The sequence below is a fragment of the Scomber japonicus genome, chromosome 1, assembly GCF_027409825.1.
Source record: "Scomber japonicus isolate fScoJap1 chromosome 1, fScoJap1.pri, whole genome shotgun sequence".
NCBI lineage: Eukaryota > Metazoa > Chordata > Actinopteri > Scombriformes > Scombridae > Scomber > Scomber japonicus.
The window spans coordinates 10,804,091-10,830,176 of NC_070578.1; the positions used below are offsets into that span (position 1 = coordinate 10,804,091).

At 40.9% G+C, this 26,086-nt stretch overlaps 2 protein-coding genes across 2 annotated transcripts; both read left to right on the plus strand.

The window, feature by feature from the left end:
* Positions 1-2,537: 2,537 nt before the first annotated feature.
* LOC128362298 (cytochrome P450 1A1) lies at positions 2,538-6,443 on the plus strand. The gene is made up of 7 exons (XM_053323042.1): positions 2,538-2,635; positions 3,074-3,949; positions 4,080-4,206; positions 4,317-4,406; positions 4,682-4,805; positions 5,002-5,088; positions 5,318-6,443. Exons 2-7 carry the CDS (start codon positions 3,110-3,112, stop codon positions 5,613-5,615), a joined length of 1,566 nt encoding a protein of 521 aa, XP_053179017.1. The 5' UTR covers positions 2,538-2,635; positions 3,074-3,109; the 3' UTR covers positions 5,616-6,443.
* Positions 6,444-6,718: 275 nt separating this feature from the next.
* On the plus strand, positions 6,719-26,086 carry LOC128362309 (enhancer of mRNA-decapping protein 3-like). Its single transcript, XM_053323053.1, has 7 exons — positions 6,719-6,778; positions 7,583-7,762; positions 8,467-8,663; positions 14,890-15,252; positions 22,257-22,410; positions 24,233-24,450; positions 24,858-26,086. The coding sequence occupies exons 2-7, from the start codon at positions 7,599-7,601 to the stop codon at positions 25,190-25,192; spliced, it is 1,431 nt and encodes a 476-aa protein (XP_053179028.1). The 5' UTR covers positions 6,719-6,778; positions 7,583-7,598; the 3' UTR covers positions 25,193-26,086.

A 26,086-nucleotide genomic window follows, 5' to 3' on the forward strand; every position in this document is an offset into this window, starting at 1 on the left:
TTGTATGGTTTGAATGCATAATTCATGGAAAACAAGAATAAGAACCATGTGGCAACTGTTTATTTTTTCACAGTTTAAATCAAAATTATAATTTACCTGTAAATATTTGTTAATAACAGAAAAGGGCTGAACCTTTTACATCATACCACCATTAAACTTTCTGCCTCGGGAGAACACTCTACTTTTATGGGCCTTGGAGTCGTTTCGTGAGTTTTACTCCAAAACTGAGCCTGCAAGTCTTTGGGAAATATAAATGAAAGCGTGTTCTTATTGTGGCAGTCATAGTTTACATGCTGAATTCCCTTTTAAGGATGGTGGGTCGTAGAGTAAGTTTTTTTAAAATACTTGTTTTCCCCGACAAAATTGACTTTTGATGATAGTATCTCATAGTCTACCATTCACACTATACCCTTTCATCTATTGTCTTAGTTGTATGTGGCTATGGTCTAATCCAAAAAGTCAAATCCACAAGGGCCTGAATATAATTTCATGTCCAATTCCAGTTATTTAAAAAAAAAAAAAAAAGCAGAGTAGAAAAGATAGGTCCACTATTATAAACTCATAGGGACCCTCCTACTTTAAAATAGGTAATATTGACATATTGACCATTATCGATAATGGGTGACCCCATAACCTATTATTTACATGGTCACACATCGTGATAGCTTGAATACCAAACTGATGGATAATATAGGGAATATACCTGTCTGCAGAGTCACCAGTCTTTGTTCATCAGCTGATCATCACACAATGATTTTGGTAAAACTCCTGTTGCATAAAACCCTGACCGACTGAGCGCAAGTGAAAGTGTTTTAAAGTATTAAAAATGAATAACACGGCCTTTAGTGAAACATTTAAAAACGTGGGCTACAACTGAACTTTTTTCTTCCAAAAATGCTTAATGACTGCGTTTTTATGCTTGTAGTGGGGAATGTCTCTTTTTAAGTTCAAGACGGCTCATATTGAATAAAGTTATTATTCTTGATAAGTAAAACTAGTGCAAGAAAAAGTTATTAATAGCCTATAAGAAAGTGTGCCCGATTTTAGCCGAGAGTTGCACAGATCGTGAACTGAAATGCCGACTTAGAAACTGTTCTCTGGGTATAAAATGTTGAAAACGGGACAAGGAGGATTATTGAACTCATCTACCCTTGCACTCTTGCAGTGCTGCCCCCCCCCCCCCCCCTTCAAACACACACTCGCACGCACACACCACACACACACACACACACACACACACACACCACACACACACACACACACACACACACACACACACACACACACACACACACACACACACACACACACACAGCATCCTCTTCAAAGGGGAGGTGAGGGTTGATCACTGCGCTCTCACGCAACTGGTCAATCTTTAACTCCTGCGGAGAACTAACAGGTACAAGCACGCAATGGCATTTGACTTAAACCTGCCTCGGTGGCTGCTATGGCAGTTGTCACAAACTTCTTTTCTCACTTTAGACCTTGAATGTTTTACTTCACACGCAGGACCAGAGAGCCAGTTGGTTCTTTGGCTGCTTGGTACTTTTATAGTGCATTTTTCTAATTTTGAAGCAAAATATTCTAATAGTTCATGAACAGAAAAGTCTCCTGACATTTATAGATTATAATTTGTAATTATAATTGACAGAATATAATATATTATAACATAAGTGTGTCCACACAGAGGAATTATGACCAATTAAATCCATATCTGTGTTGATTACGCGCCTCCGTGTTTATTGATTCAAGACAACCTATAATCACTAGGCTATATGATCTCATCAAAGGATTAGCTCAACCATAACATTGCGTGACGTCCTGGAACTAGTGTGAACTAGTGTAACAACATGCATGCTACTAAGTAATTGCCTTAATCACAATCCTTTTGCAATTACACACGTGATAATCAGTAAAGGTCTGATTCAACAAGGAAACACAAGAGATATTGATTAGATCTAATCAGAATGAAGTTAAATGGATATGGCCAATGCACCAGCACACAAACAATGGACTTTTATTTAAGCAGCGCACTGAGTTACAGTGTAACACAAAAAGAGATGCAAACGCAAGATTGCATCTTCAATGTACATGTAGTAAGCTATTATTGAACGTTATCGTGTTCAATGTATCATATCATATCATGTATGTATATGCAATAGTGGTAGAAATTAAGTGCCTACGATGACTGTTATCTGTCCATAAGATATAAAACAGAAAACACAGGCTGGGAAGTCCTGCAGGCCTAAAACTTTGTTTCAACGACAAATTCTGTATTATAATGTCGTTTCAAACTATTTCAAAACTCACATTCATGCACGCGCACATGCGCGCGCACATGCGCGCACGCATGCACACACACACACACACGCATGCACACGGACACACACACTTTGTCTCTGTACTAAATTTCATTCATGACTAACAGAGTGAGGGAGAGATAGAGAGAGAGAGAGATTACGTCATGGACAGCAACCAATGAAACTGTGGAGCGCACTATAAAGCAAGAGCCCATTCTCTGTTTTGGGTGCATTAAGAGAATTATCTCGGACAGTAACTCTACTAAACGACATTTTACTATTTTGAAAGATCGTTTTGGATCACAGCATTGTACTTCTTTTGCCGTTTGACTAAGGTAAGCCTAATATATGCATATGACTGTTGATTACTGATTGATTTATAACTTGCAGGCAATGCCAGAGAAAACTGGAAAGTGCTGAGTGTTGATTATTTTGCAATAACTGTTAATAAGTATGAATCTGGTCTTGCTGTCTCTGGTTTGCAGTTCCAACTTTTCATATGTTTATTTTTTTTAATCATTTTTATTCATTGGTTTTCTTTCAGACTTAGTATGGTGGTAATAGCCTTTATATAGTTCACAACTTTGCATGGCTTACCACTTGTAAAAAGTATTGTGCAGCATGTGAACATATAGACTCAAATTAATAACTAACACATGCCAAGCGACAGTCTTCAGTTACCTTAAACTTTATGTTGCATGCAGTCAACATGTTGCACAACACCTCTCCTCCCTGCCTTCACTATTCTAATGCCCCTCCTATTTAATTTCCAGGTTGTGTAGAAACAAGAAAAAAAAGAAGCTGTCATAATGGCGCTAATGATACTGCCATTCATTGGATCATTGTCTGTATCTGAGAGTTTGGTGGCCATGGCAACGGTGTGTCTGGTCTACCTGATCCTCAAGTTCTTCCGCACTGAGATTCCTGAGGGGCTTCGTCGGCTCCCTGGCCCAAAGCCCCTGCCTATAATTGGAAATGTGCTGGAGGTGGGCAGCAAACCTTACCTGAGTCTCACTGCCATGAGCAAGCACTACGGCCCTGTGTTTCAGATCCAGATCGGCATGCGCCCTGTAGTCGTGCTGGGCAGCAATGAGATAGTCCGACAGGCTCTCATTAAGCAAGGGGATGATTTTTCAGGCAGGCCTGACCTGTACAGCTTCAGGTTCATCAACGATGGCAAGAGTCTGTCCTTCAGTACAGACAAGGCCGGTGTCTGGCGTGCACGCAGAAAGCTGGCCTACAGTGCTCTTCGCTCTTTCTCCACCCTGGAGGGCACAACCCCAGAGTACTCCTGCATGCTGGAGGAACACATCTGCAAAGAGGGAGAGTATCTGCTCAAACGGCTGAACAGTGTCATGAAGGAAGATGGCAGCTTTGACCCCTTCCGCAACATTGTTGTCTCTGTTGCTAATGTGATCTGTGGTATGTGCTTTGGCCGGCGTTATGACCACAATGACCAAGAGCTGGTCGGCTTGGTAAACCTCAGCGATGAGTTCGGCCAGGTGGTGGGCAGTGGCAACCCTGCAGACTTCATCCCTATTCTTCAATTCCTGCCCAGTACAACAATGAAGAGGTTTGTGAACCTCAATGAGCGCTTCGTCAAGTTTGTGCAAAAGATCGTCACCGAGCACTATTCCACTTTTGACAAGGTACTACACTCACTAAGTCATTGATAATGATCCCATTTAATCCACTCTTCTGCCATATTATCAATGAAAATGAGACATTGTTCCTGTGCACAACAGCATTTATTGAGATTGTCCAATGGTCTACTTTCAGGACAACATTCGTGACATCACGGACTCCCTAATTGATCATTGCGAGGACAGGAAGTTGGATGAGAATTCCAACATCCAGGTGTCAGATGAGAAGATTATAGGGATTGTCAATGACCTGTTTGGAGCTGGTAGGTTGAATTTATCCCCTGTGTCATGAATCATCTGATCATAATTGACCTCTGCATGAACAGAAAATGAAAGATGAGCATGATCATAGAGATTATTTTTCTCTTCTAAGGTTTTGACACTGTCTCCACGGCCCTGTCTTGGTCAGTGATGTACATGGTGGCCTACCCAGAGGTTCAAGAAAGGCTTTTTCAAGAACTGAGTAAGTACAGCTAACTGTAGCCATAATTCAGCAAGACTGAATTATGTTAAAATATGTTTTACAAAGAATACCTCCTTTTATATTACGTGTATATATAGCAAGACGGTAGACAATGAACACTGCATATAAAGGGGTGATTTTTATCCTTGCATTCATAGTAGTGTTAAATAGGTGATTGTGATTCTTCAACTAAGTAATAATGCAAGGTATGACTATGTACTTCAATCAACATCCACATCGTGTACTAATATTCAGTTAACTTTTCTATTTTCCAGAGGACACAGTAGGACTGGACCGCACTCCTCTTCTCTCTGATAAACCCCATTTACCCTATCTGGAGGCCTTCATCATGGAGATCTTCCGCCACTCTTCATTCCTGCCCTTCACTATCCCACACTGGTGAGGTTGATCTCTTTTAGGTGCATGATAGTACCACTGATGAAAATAAAAATGAGGTCTAGATGACACCCTCTATCCACTGAGCATCACAAAACTACACAAAGAGAGAGATATAAACAGAGTTATGACAACTAGAGTGCACATGATATATAAATACTCACCATGCTGAACTGTTGTCTTAATCTTTGTTTTTCAGCACCACCAGAGACACATCTCTGAATGGCTTCTTCATTCCTAAAGACACATGTGTCTTCATCAATCAGTGGCAGGTCAACCATGATCCGTAAGTATAATGTTTAAGATGTCTTTTTGTTACATTTTTGGGTTGGATGACTTTATTCTTCCAGAACAGCCAACAGTGAGAGTTATTGCTTAAGGGGACTCCATAGGTAGTTGTAAAGGAAGATAATAGAAGTCATCACCTAATTTTTTACTGTGAACCATGTGCCTCCTTTTTTAATAACAAGGTTATTTGCACCATATCTTATGTCTTAATTTTTGACGTTTTTCAGTGAGCTGTGGAAAGATCCGTCCTCCTTCAATCCAGAACGCTTCCTGAGTGCTGACGGCACTGAGCTCAACAGGCTGGAAGGGGAGAAGGTGTTGACTTTTGGTATGGGAAAGCGCCGCTGCATTGGCGAGGTCATTGCACGAAATGAAGTCTACCTCTTCTTGGCCATCCTTGTCCAGAAGCTGCACTTCCACGCCATACCAGGAGAGCCACTGGACATGACTCCAGAATATGGTCTCACAATGAAGCATAAACGCTGCCACTTGACAGCCACAATGCGAGCAAGGAATGAGCACTGAAGCTATTTATAATGTACAATGCATAATTCAATAGCTGGTATAAGTTGACTCTAACACTGTACGGGTCACAGTCAGGTTAAGAGTAAGTGAAAGAGGCATCTTTCTCAGAATGTAAGGCACCAGATGCCAAATTTGATCAACAGAACTAATTACATTGACGCAAATAAGTGAAATTTGCTTGTTGTAAAATGTCAGAGATATCTACATTTGTATGAACATATCTCTGTCATAGTTTTGGTTCTCTATGAGATATTGCTGCACATGGTTGGTGCTTCTCAGCGAAGTATAAGGAGATATTTGGTTCTCTAGGTCTCTTGTCTGGTAGAATAAACTGTTCCCATTCAACAATTGTAAAACACATGGAGAATAAGTTGACTTGTTGGGACATACAGTATGTTTTACTGGACAGGCATTACAATTTAGGCCAATGCAACCTACATTTTTCTTCTATGATGTAGGAGTCTGAATTGAACAGATATTATCTTATGATACCACCTACACCTGCAAGCTAATTATTTCCATTATAACATGGATGTAAGACACTGAAGCTATATTTGTATCCCAAAATGTGATTTTGTGTGTGTGTATATCAAGTTCAATGTATTTTATAAAAATATTTTTTATGTGCCTAGTGTATGTAAATATTTGAGGTGAAATTGTTTTGCTGTGCATTTATCAGGACACCAAAAGAGTTCCAGTAATTTTTGGAATATAGACCATACAATGTTTGTATTTTTTACTCTGATATATCCATGATTGAATAACATGTATGAGCAAGTGAATGAAGCACGCAAATCAGCCGCACAAATAAAATAAGAAATGATGAAATGATGTTCTCGTTTGCTTGATTTGGAAGATAAACCATGGTCACTTTTAGGCATATTACATAGATTTACATTAATTTTCTGGAGATTTACCCAAACCCTAACCATATCCTTACCCTAATCTTATACCCTAACCCGCCCACCCCGCCCCAATACAACACTGAGCTCCCAAATAAACTGAATTCAACGCCAAAGAGTAAAAAAAAGGGAAAAAAAGAAAACACAACAAACCCACGTGGCAGATAAAGGAAGTGACGTGTTTCACAACCCGGAAAACGGCACAAACAACAGCCGCAGCTTTGACTTGCTTTGAAACCTTGCTTCATATTTAACGACAAGGTAAATGTACCGACTACTGACCACTTCTAAGGTTGACTTTTCCAAACTAGCTCACACGCGTCACAGGTTTACAGCAGCCCTTGTAGCTGAGAAGCAAACAGACCGGCTGCTAAAGCGAAGCTAATGTTAGCTGACAAGCTAGCCACTACAATGTCGTGATTTACTCTTGTATTTACCACTAATACATGTATTTACCCTACAATTCTCTGCCTCAGTACTGCCTAGTATTTTCCATCACGTTTTACGGTTAGGGTTCAAACAACAAAACATCAGTTTAGCTCATTTTCCACACAGCTGTATTCATGGAGGAACAAATTGTTCACAAAGTGTCGAAAAGCATCAAACAGCCGCAAACTTTTTTGTCTAGATTAACTTTTAAACTTGTAATTGAATTGCCAGCTATAATTTGTTCATACTGGTGGAAGTAACGTCTCTTTTACCATCGTTGAGTTGAAAGAAAGAGCTGCTTGGTGGACCGAGCAGACCAGTATTAACATGTCAAAACGTCTTGAATTAGGTGCTACATGGTAAACATGTCGCACAAAGACCCAGCAGATCATTCAATGCAGTTTGGTTCTGAAACATTGAGATCATGCATAAAAAGTTCACTCAACCCCTCTGACTATTTACTATCACAGTTTACTGTCCTCAACATGACCACATTTCAACATTTTGAGCCTTATATTTATTGAATCACTGGATAAAATACTCATTATGTATACGTTTTTAAAAGGTGTGCTGGAATTGGAATTGTAACACTTCATATATGTTGTTTATCATGATACATGTTGTTTTGGTCTGTAGGATCGGAGTGAGCAGAATGGCTTCAGACTGGTTGGGCAGCGTCGTGTCTATAAACTGTGGGCTGACGTTAGGAGTCTATCAGGGAGAGGTGTCATCTGTTGATCGGGCCAGCCAAACCATCTCACTGAAAGAGCCCTATCACAATGGGATTAGGTGTCCTCTTCCAGAGGTCACATTCAGGTAGGAAAGTAGAAAGATGCTCATGTATTTTCTCAGCACATCTACAAGTATCACAAAATGCATGGATTTACCTAATTCTCTTGGGCAATATTGTAGGCTTTATAAGGCATTAAATGTTTGTAATTTTCTCTTGATTTCAGGTTTGTATTTATTACCTCCACCAATATGATTATATGTTTGCTATCAAAATATTTCAGTGACATCTTAAGCAAAATAAGGCCAAGTATCCATGAACAAGTGCTCTGAGTACTCCCTAGATTTGACCAGTTTTAGGGGTAAAGCTCAGAAAGAATGGTTTCAAAGTTGTAGACAAAATAAAGAGGATGTCGTTCATTTAATCAGTCGCAAGCAGAAATGTTACCAAAGACAGCCTGGTGCTTCCCGTCGAGATAACTGTGGATGTGACTGGTGGGGGGTAAATTTAGGTTTCTACGATCCATGTTCAACAGTTACGCAATACATTCCAGAGTAGTTGTTCATGCTGTTTCCATAAACGACTCCTGTAAGATAATACAATTCCCAGTGGGAAGAAACCCCTTTTCCTTTAAATGTTAGTAATTTGTTCCACTTAAGTCTAAAGACAGCGGAGAGAAAGTAGAACGTTTAGAGATAAAAAAAAATAAAGAGTAAAAATGGGGGGGGGGGGGCGGGGGGTCGATACATTTTCCTGTATACTGATTGATTTTGATTTGCTGTACTTGTAGTGCCATGGATATCAAGGAGTTGAAGATCTTGGATATCCAGACTGCGGTCAACAAGCCCAGTTCTGGTCTAGGAGCTTCAACAGAAGCCAGCTCTGGACCCACTGGACGCCACAGTCAGACTAACAGGAGCACTCATCCTCATGTAACAAGCAGCAGCTCTCATACCAACACTGCTCCAATCACCATCCTGCGCAGAGGTAGGTACTGTGTATGGGTGGAAAACAACATCATTTACAGATTCTCAATGCCCAATAGTATAATAATGATAATAATAATGATAAGATTGTATAAGCTTATGTGAGCACTCTTTAACTAGGCACAGTTTTTGTGACGTGTCATTTTGACAGGTAAGAGAAAACATTAAACTTAGATAAAGAATAATGGACATTTTTTGTGTAATTGATCTCCTGTGGAAGAAATAGCTAGATGCAAGTATCATATCAAACTGTTAATGAGCCCGCCACCGTTGGTTAATTTACTTCCATAAAGTGTTCTCGCCACATACAAGTTATTTCTAACAGCAACAGCAGCAGGAAGCAGAATCAGGCTTTGCACCGAAGCCTGTGAGCTTTACACCCAGCAGTGCAGGTGCTGATCAAGATACAACCATTGTTCACTGTTTGAAAAGTGCATGACTGTGCAATGCAATCACGCAAACGTTCCAAAAATATTGACCTTTTGATGATGATCTTTAGGAAAGAAGTCTTTATTTGAGGCTTTTGCTTATTCATTGTGAAGTTGCTTTTCCCAGTTCTCCTATTACAGAAGAAGGCTGTTGTTGGACTTGGACAGTATGTGTTAGGAGTCATGATGTACTACATGACAGGAATGTATTTTTAGACCATACAGTAACTTTCTGTTGAGAAACAGAAAAGGGATGTTGCTCATCAACTTAGGGAAATGTTATACACACGACAGATACTCCCTTTTTTTCTAATTCCTACAAAGTTGCCGTGAGAAGGAAAATGCAAAGTCACTCAGCATCACTGTCATTGATTGCACAAATTGATGATTTTGAGGCTGCAATGAAAAATAAAAAAAGACATCAAGTTCAAGTGAGGGACACATTTTATATGGCAGATATTTGATCATCATGCTGACTACACAGTTCTAAATGCATTTTCACGCACTGCATGTGTAATCCATATAAGGGATGGGAGTTTAGTTTAATGTTGTTGTTGTAATGTGAGGTTATGTTGACTTTAATGTTTCCAACAGCTAGAGTAGTCTAAACAAATAATAAAGAAAAAGGGGAAGACAGAGTAACAGGAAAACGTAACAATGTAATGCGGTCGAGTGCAGCAGCCACAGTCAAAACATTCTGCCATTGTGAGCTGATATTGTTGTTTATAGTACGGTGTGCAGTATATTTATTAAGACTGTGCAGGAGAGGTTTGATTCAACGCTTTTGTCATTTTTTTACGTCATTTGTAGTGTCGTCAAGCAGATGTCCCATCACGTGTCTGAAGTCGCGTTTACACCAGCCTTGTTTAGTCCGGTTGAATCATACTCTGGTGCCCCTTGGTTAGGTTCGTTTAGTTGGTGTGAGCGCAGGCTGAGACCTCTGGTTTGGACCTCTGGTTTGGACCAAACAACAGGACTCTGGCCCACCTCGTACACTGGTCTCAGTCCATTTGCAAGTGAACTCTGGTACTTCTGGTTAATTCCTGGTGTGAACCCCTATTGCATCAATCACATTAACCTTACATGTGGCAGTGGCTAATTATTTATTGGGTAAAATGTTAATGCCCTCTTAACATCCAGTCGATGATAGGCCTGCTTGATCAGCTGATTTTGCCATTTACACCAAAATATTGTAATATGTATTATTCAAAATAGTACTCATTTATTGTTACAATATGTTGTTATTTATAACATGTACGCTAATATTTATTCCTGAAGAAAGAGTAGCAACCTGGTAAGTTAGGTTTTTATGTATGTAGCCTAGAGTATAGGGTCATGTATGCATTTATTCATTCATTTATTGTCAATACATGTTATTTTTAGCCTATAATGTTGCATATCTATAATATGTAGGATAATATTCATTCTTGATGAAAGGGTAGCAAGTTTTTATGACTCTTTCATTTATGTAGCCTACAGTAAAGGGCTATGTATGCATTCATTCACTCATTCAAGGAGCTACATGGATTCACAAGCCAATTTGTGATTTTTGCATGTTTATCTCACAGCTCAAATGCAAACAAGTCATGGTAGAATCTCATCAGACTCAGCCATCATCTGTGATAAGATCTTCTAGATGCTAGAACGTCTTCCGCGAAACTCATGTATTATAAAAAATATTCAATATCTGCAGTCTTACCAGATATTCATATGCATGGTCCACATAAGTCTGCTGATATGAACTCCAGATCATGACCAGCATGAAAATGGACATTTATAGTCCGTTTGAATTTGGCAGTTGTGAACGCGAACCAAACCAGCTGAAAAACAGTTATCATTGTAGCATCTGGTGCCGACCAAGGAAGCAGAACACAACCTTACAGTCATTACAGATTTCTTTTTTGTGGAATTTTATAAACCTTTCAAAATGTTAAAGACAGATTTACTTTATTTTACTTTTACTGTATGCTAGCTGTCATTTTCAGATTTTGTTTTGTACTTTATTAAATGAAATGAAACAAGACTCAATTAAAATATATATATGTAACTACAGAATGTGATCAACTGTACAGTACATGTCACATGTCCTGGCCATGCAGTGATTAGCCGTGGGAGTCATTTCAACATACGTTGAGACTGAGAAGCACATCTGTATTCTGCTGTCCTAAATCGTAGCTGTAAAAATCAGAACGTGTTACTCAACCTTCCTGATTAGATAAAGGTTAAAAACAGCATTTCCAGCAGTCAACATCCAGTCAGCAGGAAGTGTGCTCGGACAGCTCTGTGGCCTCTGCCGGAATCAGTTAAAGGCAGTTCACTTTCACACTCAGGATCACCATACAATGGAGGAGTCAGAGGTCAGTGGAGTTGGCTAACAGACACTGAGTAGTATTCTTCGCTTATAGTTGTAAAAATGGCTACTGCCTTGATTCTTTTCCTGTGTTGCAAGATTTAAGCTTGTACAATGGGAAACCACTTGTCTTTTTTTTTTCTTTCATTTTCAGAAAAAAAAGAGAAAAGTGGTTTGCTCATACTGTACTTTTTCATTTTGTGTCAGTGAGGCATGCAGCTTGCTTCACATGTTTAACCCAATCTCTGTTACTCCTCTGTGTGTCACTAGTTCCCAGTAAGAAGCACAAGCATGGGACCAAACACTGTCTTGCTTTGACTCCCCCCTAAGATTCCCATAGCGTGCTAAAGGCTTGTACCAAAGTTCCTCTTTACAATATGTGTGTGACTAAGATCAATAAACATTCCCCCTCCCTCCCTGTGTCTGCTCCTAAAGAGAAGGTTATGCAAAGCCTGCCTTTCGTGCCTCAGTGCCCTCCTGTCCTCTCTCCCTCTCTCTCTCTCTCCCCCCCCACGTCCTCTCACTCCCTCCCTCCTGCTCAGCACAGGAAACCCGCCCCCCCCCCTCCCCTCCCCGACAGGAAGCCATGTTGTCCCAGTGTGCTCGGAAGGCCAAAGCGATATCAATTGTGGAGGCAATGTTTACCTTTCGAGTTTTTATTTTAATCTCGAGCTCTCAGGCCAGTGGCCAGGGAGCTAATGCCCAAATTGCATGGGGCCAAAGTGCTGAGTGGCTTGGGCAGGGCTGGTCCTTTCACACGCAATGCCATGCTCCCAAGAAGCCCCCAGGCCACAAAGAAGGGAAAGCAAGGGTGGGCCGTTGCTTATACAAGATTGTGGATTCCAGAAATGGTTTTCTGAAATATCTGCCATTGATCTTTCTGGGAGAGTAGGATGGCAATTTGGATTTTGCTTTTTCTGAATGATGTGTAGGCCTCAATTCCATTAGATCCAAACAGATCACTTTTTTTTTTTTTTTAAAGAGAGAAAAAAAAGGGTGTTTGCTTGTGTTTTATCCCATGTGCCCCTGCTTTAGAAAATAGTAAAGTAGTATGCTATCTTGGAAAGGGTTGTGTTTATTTATTTATATATTTATTTTTGTGATTCACATTCACACATCTCCACGCTGAAAGTTTGCCAAGTGTGACTACGGACCTACACCATCAACCACACAGCATGTCAGTGGAGTAAGAGGATTTTTAAATGCACACGCACACACCCGCGCACACACACACACACACACACACACACACACACACACACACAGAGCAGCTGTAGGTATTGAGGCAGGGACAAGCATCACAGATTCAGGTTCAAGTTCTCTGAGCTTGTTCGGTCATTCAAACCAGCAAAAAAAACCCCTCCGCTGCAGAAAAGTATAACTATCTGAAAATGTTTAATTACAAGCTAGGAACAGAATACATCAAATTAGCCGGTCTAGTTTCCTGATTGAATGCCTGGTCGGGTGTTTTTGATATTTATGTATTCATTCATTTATTTATTTATTTAACTGTGCAATCATAACCGTAAGCCATTTATCAGTTTGAAACATTTATGGCATCGTGCATTTGCCCTAATTTGTCGTGGTTTGTCTAAACTGAAGATCAGTGCAGTTCACTGTCTGTCTGTCTGTCTACATGGCTGCTTTGCCGTTCATTAGCCTGTTTGTGTTGGAGCCTTGCCAAGTTTGTTCAGATTTTTTTTTTTGATTCATTGCATGACAGAACACTTCCTTGTAAATAATGACATCGTTGGCTTGTGGCAATAGCTTTTTCTCCCTTCCCTCGCTCACACAGGTGAATACACCAACCCCACTACCCTTGCCCCCCCCACCCACCCACCCCCTCAGATAGTCTCAATGTTTCTCTCGTAATTTGTAAAAGTTGATAAATCACTTTGAAATGATCAAATATCATCATATGCTGATGTCTGCAAAAAAAAAGTCCAAAATGACTCTCCTCTGACACCTGCAGAGCTCATAAGGCCATATCGTGATATCGGCTCAGCTCTGATATTAGTGGTAGCGATTAGCGGCGTTGTATCAACACGCTATGACTGAGCCTACCAATGTTCTTGCGTGAGAGTCCAAAGTACCTTAGCTGTCACAGTGACAGTAGCGTGCGACTGTGCTTCTCTGTCTCCTGGTTAGCGTGAGAGCTCAGGATGGTTGGGGTTGAAGGGCAAGTTTTTCCAGTTTTCCTTTTTTTTTTATGTTCTCATTTCATTTTGTTTTTTTGTTTGTGCTTACATGTATGTAAACTTTATTGAGTGCGGCTCAGTCAGCCATTCTGCCGTCTATTGTCAGCTGCGCTTTGTTCTCAGCGGGTTGAAGTAACTCAATGTGAAAGGATAAGAAGGTTGCCAGTCAAGAGTTACACAAGATAAAAGGGGAGTAGCGAGAACTTTCAGAATTTGAAACTGCTGAGTGCAGGAACTTATTGTGTGTGGATTACACCATTTACAACCCTACGATGTATAGTATCAGCTTATAGATCCTTTCAGAGGTGACTTAGATTTGAGCCCAGCTAAGTGATGGGATATGCATTTGACGCTTCGAGCTTAAAGCAAATATAAGGTCACGGTGTAATAATCCCTGAGCAGAGCCTACGCCTCTGTTATGGACTCTCAGTTTGTAACATTTTGTTCCAGTGACACATACTGAAGTTGTTTGTCATGAATTTAGTGTTTACATATGCATCTGTCTGCACTGTACTTAAGAGATGATTCAGACTACGATTGTCATGCTCCAGTTGGGATGGTTCCTTGTGAATTCAATTTGGAGTAAAATTGGGACTTGTTTTCACCGCCTGAAGTAAATATATTATTACTTTGGTTCGAAATCACTCCCTTATGCACTCATTCACTACTTTCTATATAATACACTAAATAGTTCACTCAATAGTGAGCGGCAAATCAAGATGTTGGGCACTAGTCGTCATAATTTTGTGTCATCACCATCAGCAGTAGAGTTGCGCAACAGTAGTTTTCACGTCTTTAATATGTGGAGCATTACATTGTGGGATTGTTAGCAGAAAATAGAAAGTAGTGTCCATGGCATGTGCACTACTTTCTTACAACAATCCCACAATATAATGCTCCACATTTTTGAGTGCTCTACATAGTGGAGATATTTACACATTCAGCATTCGGACACTCAAATAAAATGGCAAAGGGTAAATGTAGTGCACTCCAGATATTTTCGGGCACCAAATATTTCAACCTTTCCATTCATATAAAAGCTGTAGAATAATCTGCACTACCATTGGTTGGAATTTGGGTATGAATCACTGGTTAATGTGGATTCAACTGAATTCATGATTCTGTGATTGCATGCAAGAGAGATGGTTGTTTTCTTGTTGTGACATCTCTGTTCCTTCCTTCTATGAACTATTAGCAAAATGTTATTAAAAATACACATATAAATGAATTAATTTGAACATGTTCTTCCAGCCCCTACAGCGCCTTCTAACGGCCGGGGGGCGGCACAGGCCACATCGAGGAAAAACTGCGCGAGGAATGGGAGCACCGGAGGGCCGATGAGACCAAAAGATGACGAGTGCTTTGGAGACGGGACTGATGAGGACCTGGACACCGACTTTGACTTTGAGGGAAACCTGGCTCTGTTTGACAAAGCCGCCGTCTTCTCCAAGATTGATGGGACCAGCAGCCACAGCAGTAGGCCGCAGCATCACAGCACGCAGGCCGAACAGAAGCCTGTGTCCTACCGCCATGATGAGAATATTCTGGAGGCCAAGCCTGTCATATACCGGCAGATTACAGTGCCTCAGCACGGGGGCAAAGATTACTGTACTGGTGAGAACAACATGCATGTACACACACATATGTTAGAGCAAAGACATCTTACGCTATTAAAATAGGGTTATTAATCAATATGTAATATATATAACTAACTAATATTAAGCTTAATTTGCAGAGTTGTTTTATCACAGTGTTTAGAATTGACTGTGCAGAAAGAATTATATATTCACTATATATACTTGTCTGAGTAACATTTGCAAAAATAGAGTCTTTAAAAAAATACATACATATATTTGTGACCTGTTTTTCAAGGATCATGGATGTTTATTGTCATTCCAGCCATTTAGATACATGGAAGAGAAAGAAATACATTACTCAGGTTGCGGTGATCAAATAACTGATAAAATAATGAACGTCTGTAGAATAAGACGTAAATCACAGCACAGATAATCCTCACATTTGAGAAGCAGGAAGATGTTTATGTTGTTTGGTGGAGCAATGATTTATCAAATCAATCAATCAAACTATATCAAATGTATTCCTCATAAAAAGAAACAATGCAACTTGTTATTATTGGCTCCAGGACAAATATCTAACAAATCACAACAGTAACATGTGTAAAACAAAGTGTCTGTCAATTAGACTGTGCATCACATGTTTATTTAGCAGCCAAAAACTGACTCATGGTGAGATTAGCTTACATTTAAAGGAAACAGTAGAAATTTCAAAAAGTGGTCAAATAAGTCACTGTTGAGCCTTCTTGAGGATCTTATGGACCAACTTTGTCAACAGTAGTAACATGCACCTTGTACCCCCCCCCCCCCCTTGCCCATGCCTTCCAAGAAAAGTGATTACACACACTCACCCTAATTTAACTTCACATGAGATGGTTAAAATAGTCTCTCTTGTACTGGGAAACAACTTTAGATAAAAGGAAATCTCCCTTTTGGGACATTTTATCAGTTGACATGTCGACTGTGTGAGCACAATGTTTGTTTTGGACCCAGTCTCTTTTTTTTTTTTTTTAGTGTGTCAACTTTGACCAGGATTACCATCTGTTTATGTAATAACACTGTTTTTACTCAGTGATACCGACAAATAAGTTCCCAACAGACACTTCTAAAATGTCATAGTTGCGCTCCTGCCAAAATTGGAAGCATTTAAACCTTTTTTTAAACACTTGATACTGATCACTACAGAAGCTCTTGGCACTGGCAGGAATGTGCTGGAGTGTCTCTTTCTACTGAGCACAAAGAGAAAAACAACACTATAAAGAGGGGCTCGCTCACAGTGGACAAAAGGCCTCTTTACCCCATTGGCCAGAGAGAGGTCACCCTGGGCAAAGCCGACTGGAATCATACGCTCCTGGTTACTATTTAGCATGCGGCTGACTTTTGGACGCCCCCCCCCAACACACACACACACACGCGCACACCCACACACCCACACACCCCACTGCAATGATGAGCCTATCCTTTCTCACACTTCAGCTCACTCTAGGAACCCGATTGTTACATAACTGGTTAACACAGACACAAGATAAGTAAATGGCACGCTAGCACAGGCCCCGGAGTTCAAGGTGTGAGAGAAATGCCTCGGTCTTTGTACCGTCTCAATCTGTAGGAACTGGAGCCGTGAGAAGGTGGAGGGTGGGTGGGTGGGTGTAACTTGAGGAAGGTTTGAGTGGTCAGGTGTATCAGTATGTATAGGGGTTGTATTATAACTTGCAAGATCAAGCTCCAGTTTTTTTTTTAGTTTTTTTTTTTTCAATCTCAAGAAAGACTAACTGGCGGGGTTGATTTTAGGAAAGCAAATGTATATGTGAGGAGTAAACCCCCGTTATGATGAAACAAGTGCAGATTCAAAACACAGAACTGATTATGACAAATTATAATCACATTTGAAATCAATACTTTCTGTGTAAAATTATCATGGTGGTTATTTTGACTCAAAATCTTGTCATCTCTTTAGTTTGTGATCCTGCTCAATATTTCTTCCTTCCTTCCTAAAGCCACTGGAACAAGCTCGATAAAAGATAGGATTTTCCACTGTGTACACTTCAGGCTGTGTAGGTGACACAGTGGCTGTAGTAGTGATGGCGTTTTGGGGATTTTTTAGGCCAGACTGTTGGCTGATTGGCAGTGACACAGCAGAGCTCGGCACAGCTGCCAAGCAGAGCCTCTTTTTCTTACCGTACCGGCAGATCTGCTTCCCAGGGCTGTCATCATAATCCCCATCCTCTGCACTCTGTAATTAGCATGCCGCCGTACCAGCCTTACATAAACAGCACCTCTCAAGCAGGAACAAACCACAGTGCTGTTGACCTGGAATCTCTGCCAGTAAATAGATAAATCAACAACGGCTAAAGGTAGAGAAAGAAAAACAATGTGCCTGGATTTATGTCGGGGGTTGCCATAACGAGTTGGTATGGGGATTTGACAGGCCTGTTTCTATAGACCATTGTTTATTGAAAGGTTACAGTTTGCACGTACAGTTCTGTAATTGTCTCGCTTCGCCGTGGTGCAATTGACTCCAGCTGTGCTCTGAAACCTCTTCAGTGCAAACAAGCCAGGCCACAAAACACAAATTACAACCAAGTTTACTGTCAGCTGATTTTTCCTAGTTTTCTTTTCTTTTCTTTGTTTCTTTGTTTCTTTAAATATGCTCTTTCACATCAGAGAAGGCAGGATGCAAACTGCACTTTTTTTTTTGTCATTAACAAAAACTTTAACCCATCTGACCCAGTGACCTAGTGGAACTGAGCTGATGCTGCAGGGACTTTTGACAGAGACATGTGATAGTGAGTTAACTAGAGTGAGCGTGCGTGTCGTGATCTTGTCTTGTGAATTTGTGCTTTCAGGTAAAGAGAAGTGCACAAAGTTCCCATTTTGGGTCGTTGGATAATAAACTCAGACTGTGAAATAAACCAATAATCTGCACACTTTTTTTCCCAATGTTTCAGTCCTTAGGGATATGCTATGTCCATTTGATTGTATATTAAAAATGTACATGATATGCATATTATCTGAAGAAGGTCTGGGGATGGAAATGTTGAGTGTAAGTGATGAACAATGTGCAGGATTCTTTGGTTTCTTCACAGTCAAGGGTCTTACTGTATGTACCAGTGTCTGTCACTTTATAGTTTTAAAGAGTATGCCAGTTGCATTAATTAGTTGTTTTAGAATATTCAAAATTGATTTCAGTAGTTGACGTGAGCAGCGACTATGGCAGATAAGACAAATTGCAACAAAAAACCCCCAAAAACTTGATCAACAGGAAGTCAGATATAATAAGTTACATGTTGTAGTTAATGAGTAATTGTGAAAAAACATTGCACAGAAACCATTCACCCCCCCTACCCCCAAAAAAAAGAATTCTGACAGATTAATGCATTCTTTTTTTATGCCTAGCCCCAGTGACCCCCGCTCCCCCATCTCACTACCTGCTCAGGGTGCAGTTAAGCAGAGTTCAGATCTTCAGCGGAGATGAATGGAGCAGCCTTGTCTAACCCTCCCCATCTCAGCACAAGCCTTAGTCACACATGGCCCGCATCCAGCCAGCTTGTATTGCTTTCAGTCCTGTCGGTTCCCTTGTCATGCTTGAAGGATTGCTTCCACCTCAGTTTATTTTAGTGCGTGCTGCATAGTCACTGCTACCCGGTTTAGCTAGTTGACTGTTGACTTTGTTTTTGCACCACGTCGAGAGTGGGTGTGTTTGTGCGTGCGTGTGAGTTTATGGGGGGGGTTTTAGTTTTGGTAGCGGCAACTTCAGCGAGTACTGTGATTTAAGAAGCTCACCTGGTGGGATGGTTGAAAAGCAATTAGAGCATACTAGTGCAACACCCACTTCCTCTGAGCTTTGGCACTCAAGGCAGCAGTTTGCATGACAAGAGGCAGTTGACTTTCTTGTGCTTATCGCTCACATGAGGATTGGCATGCTGCAGATTTCTGTTGCCCACTGAAACATATTACCAGTCTTTGTGCGGTATCAATAAAAGAATGGTGGGAGGGGAGCAGGGCCAACCTAAAGATAAGCAAGAATTTTAGTCAGGCACGGCATCAGCCTCTGTGTTTATATGTAATTATCTTGTGTACTAGGGTGTGTGTGTGTTGTGTATGCGTGTGTGTAGGTTGCGTGGTTGCACGTTTGTGTCACGCTGTTTGTGTCACACGCTTGGATGAAAAGCTGTGGGAGTATGTGTGTTTTGTACATCAGCTTGTTGTGAGCGTGTTGTTGTATTTTGAGGTGTCAGTGCTTGCGTGCATGCATGCGTGCGTGCGTGCATCACCGTGAATTTGTGTGCTCCCATAAGGCCACCAAGTTCTCAGCTACCAGGCCACAGATCTGTAGGAGGCCATTAAGGACTTAACTGGCTCCCAGCAGCTTTATTTATCAAAGGGATCCTGAGCCGCGCTGTTCCCCTAGCTTGACTTTCATTACCCTTCTAATGTGCCACAGGCAATAGACAGTGAGGGATTAGCACGGGCTCTTTAAAGGTTTCCACACACTTTAGTTTGTACAGTGATAAAAGGCTGAATTGTTGTTATGTAATGCAATAATTCAAAAAAGAAAATTAGAAGAGAACAGTTATGACAAGGTGAGGTGACTTGACATGACAGAACACATAAAAACAAAGGGATTTAAGTGTTTTCCTCATTAAAAAGAGATGACTACTAAAAGCGGCGATGAATTTTGTGAAAGAACCTACCTTCGGAAGTGGAAAGTAAGTTATTAAAAATGTGTGTCAATGGACTTGCCTGACCTGATATCTGATCTACCCTCTGCTTTCACAAGCAAAACATCTGCCTAATTTTAAGAAGTAGTCACTGATGTTCTGCTTACTACAATAAAATGATAACACTGACCTCGGTGGACTAGAATAGCACAAGCCAAAGTAGGGTCTAGATTGCAATTGTTCTCTATCCATTGTTACTTTACTACATGTGAGCAGTTTCTCATCTAACCCTCTTCCACTTTTTTTCCAGTAATGGGTCAAGTGTTCTGCTCGGGGGTATTTGAGGACAGAGAGGGAAGATAGTTTCATCCCTCCCTGTTTTGGCAGCTGGGGTGAGGATATACAGCAAAGTGCTCATGAGCCTGCCTCTCTGACCCAAAAGCTGCCACTTTCTTGGTAAAATAAGTCTTATCTGGCTATTTGTGTTAGAGCAAGAAAAGGGGGTTTACTCAATGTTGTAGCTGGTGTCAAGTGGGGTATGTACTGTTTATCTCTTTGGCAAGGACAGGTTGATTTGCTGTTGTCTGGGGTGATTTAGCTTCATTGGCAGTGTTCTGTATTGGCCCGGATATTAGACGACCGCGATTAAAAGACAACCTTCCTTCTTTCCAACACCAGTTTTTGGAAAAAGTTTTATTGTAGATAAAACACACAAGATAAAAACAACATAAAACCATCCTGTTGAGAAACTTTCCCTGATATATTATCACTCCAAGGAGAAAGAGTCCTCACGCCTGAAGTTTTTTCTCTCATAAAAGTGAAATACGTCCATTAATGTAGAACATAAAACCCACATTTGTATAGCTTGTCTGTCAGTCACATACTCACATCGTCTCCTGTCAGGCTCTTGGAAGCAGTCAAAATCATCTTCTCTGACAGTTCGTCTGCATCTTTGTTTTGCAGCATCGTCTTTTCAGCCCATCATCATCTGTGACGGCAGTATCTCTTGGCTGCTTGACAGTTCAATGGTCCGTTTTTCACTTGTCTTTAATTTATTTTCTCTTTGGCAGAAAAACCTGTTATAGGAGCTTTAAACTCCTGTAGGTTAATCTGAGCAAATTAAACATTTTTAGTGCTCACCAACTACACAACTATAAACGGACTTGAAGACAGCAACAATAAGGCTACAACACTCTCTGGGGGAGCCTATGTTACACCAATACACACTCCATTCAAAGCAGATGTCTGATCTTGTGTATATAACTGTCTAGTGCTCAAATATAAAGCGACCCCCACCTTTTCAGTTAGAATCCATCCTTACTACATACAGCCTTAAACTCTTTGGATTAAGTTTGAGGAAAGTCATGCTGTCCTTTTAAACAGTTTTTATACAATTCCCAAGTCAGTTGAGAACAGGTAAGGTGATACATCTTCATTAAAAATGTAGTCTATGAATGACTTTGTTTGGAGCTGAATCCACTGTTGAGTGTGTTCACCACCATGTATCCCCCATGTTTTTGTCCTTCTCAATCTTTCACCACAACGGTTGGCATACAGGTGCAGGTGTTCATATGCATATGATGTTTGTCCCCTTTTGTGTCACGCTAGCCTGATGTATGTTTTGACTGAGACAGCATCCAATGTGGGGGGTCCAGCCCAGTAGAACTCCGTCCCAAAGCTAAGGGTTGGGGTTTGGTCAGAAGCTATGTGACGGTGCGTGTGAACCTAGGGCCTGCAGGGAACAAGCGTCTCACTTTGGCAGCCTCGTGTTTGTCATGTTTTGTAAAGGCTGCCAATCTTCCCTTTGTTGCCGCAGACAGCGGTGACAAACAGGAGAGGAAATGGAGAATCTTCCGTGATGGAAACAAGATCAGGTCATGAGGAGGAGGAAGGGCTTTTCCCTGGGGAACGGGTTTCTCGCATGAGGATTTGTGTTGCTTACACGTAACTACCACCCCCTGAGAACCTGGAGGGTGTTTATCTGTAAGACCACCATTTGTCCTTATCTAAGAGGTCAGGTTACTGTGCTTGACTTCTACTCCAGCTGTTGTTTTTCAAGGTGCACTGATGAAGATAAATTGTAAAATGACATCATACTCATGAAGATATATTACAATTCAGGTCTAATTTGGAAACATGATCCCTATGTCTTAGTTTTCTGGAACTTGTCAGATCATCAAACCATATCACTGGATACAAGAATACAAGAGTACTTGTATAATTGTTTCAGGGTTAGATTTCCCACCAGTGTCACTGCAATTTACACATGCTATATTTTCTGTCAAAGAAATGACAAACTATAGAACAGCATTAACATTTTCTTATTTTCTTTCTTTCTTTCCTTCCCCCTCTCTGCTGTCCACCTCATATTTTCTCTTTGCAGACTCAGGCCTGGTGGTTCCAAGTGTGCCATATGAGCTTTATAAGCGTCTGCTGGCAGCTGCGGAGCGCTGGGGCCTGTCTCTTGAGCGCAGGCTGGAGACGATAGGTGTTTGCGCCAGTCAGATGACTCTCACTCTGCTGGGCGGACCAAACAGGTGAGGAATACTACTCTGGGCTCTGGTATAGTTGAGCAGACTGACAGGAGGACCTGTCAGTGGGTAGTCTGCCAAAGAATGGACTCCCTCAGTTTCTTGGGTGAATTACTATTCATCTTATGTACTTACTGTACAGTGCAGATAGAGCCTCTGTCATTTGTATAAAATCCATAAGGAATGCACAAGACAATGCCAAACATACCTTTCTGACTACTTTGAGCTGGTTTGCCCAACTTTCTGTTGTCATGTCATGTTTCCCCAGTTTCCATGGTGATCATCTTTACTACTGTGTTTCTTCATGAATAAGACAGTGTTAACCTTGACCCCCCTCAGGGCTTATTTTCTTGCACTGCAGTGAGCAGTCACACAGCAAGATCTCAAACATCCTAATACATAGAATATACTGGAGGCATCCCAGGTTAGGATTGTTTATCTGCACCTTTATGACAGGCGTACTCTCATTTAAGATCAAAGAACCACAGCACAGTAGCTCATATAACAAACCGGTTTGTTGTCTCTGATGCTTTCATTAATGTGGAGGATTGTTGCTTGTCTGAAATTTACACGGGAGCTCCTTTGAACCTCAGATCTAGTTTAATTTTGTATTGTAATACCAGGTTCACAGATACTACAATGGTGTTCACTGTTTCACAGACAGTCTGTCATTCCCTATATATTCAGAATGTGTAGCTACTAAAACCAGTTAATATCTTCAAATAAATGTAACATATATGTGTGTGTGTGTGTGTGTGTGTGTGTGTGTGTGTGTGTGTGTATGTGTACATACATATATGTATATGTATATGTATGTGTATATATAGTATTTTTCAACACTACTGGCCCTGTCGCTTTGGAAAATCCTTCACAATTTTCACACAATGCCCCCACTGTGATTGATTTTGCTAATTTTTCATTCAGCCTGGCCCCTTTTGGCAAGTTTTGGGACAATCCCTGACCCTTGCCCATTTTTGACTTTTTTGACACTACCAGCCAAAAGTCAAAAATAGGGAAGGGTAGGGGATTGTCCAAAAACTTGCCAAAAGGGGGCAGGGGGCGGGCTGAATGAAAAATGAGCAAAATTAAGTACCGTGAAGGCATTGTGTGAAAATTGTGAAGGATTTTCCAAAGCAGGCAAAAATTGAAGAAAAAAAATGACAGTGTCAAAAAAGTCAAAAATGGGCAAGGGTGGGGGATTGTCCCAAAACTTGCTAAAAGGGTCCAGGGGGGCGGACTGAATGAAAAATGAGCAAAATCACTCACAGTGGGGGCATTGTGTGAAAATTGTGAAGGATTTTCCAAAGCGACAGGGCCAGTAAAATACAATTTTATTTTTTTAAAGAACTTTAAAAAAAACCCTTTTCATAGCCTTTTAAAAACAGTGGCACAATTTCACAATGTGTGCCAAGTTGAAACTGCAAAATCAGTTCTCTGATCAATCTTAACTACTGGATAGAGATGACTTTTTGTTATTGACTACATCAATGACAAACCTCTTATCTTCCTACACTGTCTGATGAAACCAAATGTTTTTAATTAGTGAAATATAATTACCTTCTTTCTGTCTGTTTTGAATGGGGATGGTGGAGTGGAGTTCAGTATCTTACTCAAATACACATCAACATGTGAGGAGCCAGGAATTAAACCACCAACCTTAAGATTAGTGCACATGCTCTAAAAACTGAGCTACACTGTGCATGCTTTATACTGACAGGGTGCAACGGTCTTGATTCAGGGTTTTGTTAGAATTTTAGTGGAGTTTGTTTGATTACGTAGATACGGTGGTTTACTTGAGTGGAATAACTAATTTCTTCAATGTCCCCAGGCTCACCCCCAAAAATGTTCACCAGAGGCCCACTGTGGTCCTTCTGTGTGGCCCTCACATCCAGGGGGCCCAGGGCATCAGCTGTGGTAGACACTTGGCCAACCATGAAGTGGAGGTCATCCTGTTCCTGCCAAACTTTGTCAAGATGCAGGAGTCGGTCACCACAGAGGTCAACCTCTACAGCAAGACGAGCGTCAAACAAGTGGCCAGCATCAAAGGTAGAACACACCAATAGAGAATATTTAGATGTTAAAATCCCTGCCTCTACTAAATTCAGTGACACTGATAGAATGGACCTATGTGTGTGAGCTCATATGTGTTCAAACTGATGGTGATACATATTAACATGACTCTGAGACTGAGTATCTGTGAAAGGATGGGCTCATGTTTGAACAGACCAGTGTAGACAAATATTGCCCTCTAGTGGAGCGGCCACATATCAAACACTTCTGACTGATATTTTGGAAGTCAGTTTTGATTTACACTAGCATTTTATTGTTATTACTGTATTTACTGGCTGGGTCTGTAGTATGGAACAATAATATAATATATTACACACATTTTTTGAGATAACTTTGAAATACTGCATACACCAATGCTTTTTCCTCTTTCACTTGTGTTCTAGACCTGCCTGCAAGCCCCGTCGATCTAGTTATCAACTGCCTGGATTGCCACGAGAACCCACTACTGAGGGAACAGTCCTGGTACCAATCAGCAGCTGACTGGGCCAACCAGAACCGGGCTCCAGTCCTCACCATTGATCCTCCGGCCAGTGAGCAGCCTCAGACTGTCGAGGCGAAGTGGACCCTCTCTTTGGGCCTTCCACTACCTTTAGCCGAAAGAGAGAGCAGAGTCTACCTCTGTGACATTGGCATCCCTAAAATGGTTTTCCAGGAAGTTGGAATCCGATACCTGTCACCCTTTGGATGTAAATTTGTCATCCCTTTGCACCCAGCATAACAGAGTACCAACGATATGACCAAAATAATGTTACAAAATGTGTACACACGTCTGGGGGGCATGGTCTAAAACACTGAGCTGGTGGTCTTTCTTCTTAGCTCCTGGAAAGTCCCATGGGTTGCTGCATGTTGCGTGCAACACTTCTTGTTTTCGAGATGGGAAGGTTTCCTGTTCTTTGGTGTGTTTTGATAAGGGCTCCATGACCATGTGAATATGTTTACAAAATGCTGACCACTGTGAGTCTATCTGTGACCTCTGACCCTGTGACCAGCACCAGAGACACAGTTCCTGTTTCCTCCTGTAGATTGCATGTGGATTCTGGTCCTGACCCCATGACCCGGCGTGCAGCTCAGACTAATGTTGTCTGCCAACTCAAACCCACCGCTCATCTCCCCCACAGTTGAAATCCACGTCCACTGTCTTTACAATTTATTACAATTGTTTTACTTACCTGAATGGGTTTTGTGTAATCAAGGTTGTAGCATGCCACAGTGATACGGTGATATTACAAAGAATCTATATTTGTATTTATTTTTCACACATCTCAGGAAAAATGTGGTTTAAAATGTAAACACTTCATATTTGCATTTACACCTGATTGCACTCTTTTTTCTTGCATTGATAACTACTGGCACTGAAAATGAGAACTGCTAGCATACACACATAAAGATTCGTTCTTATGTATTTCTGTACACCTGCAGGAATTTGAAGCACACATTCTGAGGACCAAAAAACATCTGGGACCAGGTTAATCTCCAGGGATTACAGCTAGTTAGATGTAGCAAAACCAAATTGTTTAATCCTCTCTATTTTTACACATAAGATTCAGCCACTTTCAGAGAAATAGCCACCTTTGTTTCTTTTGGTCAGCATAGAGATCTCAAGAGAAAACCT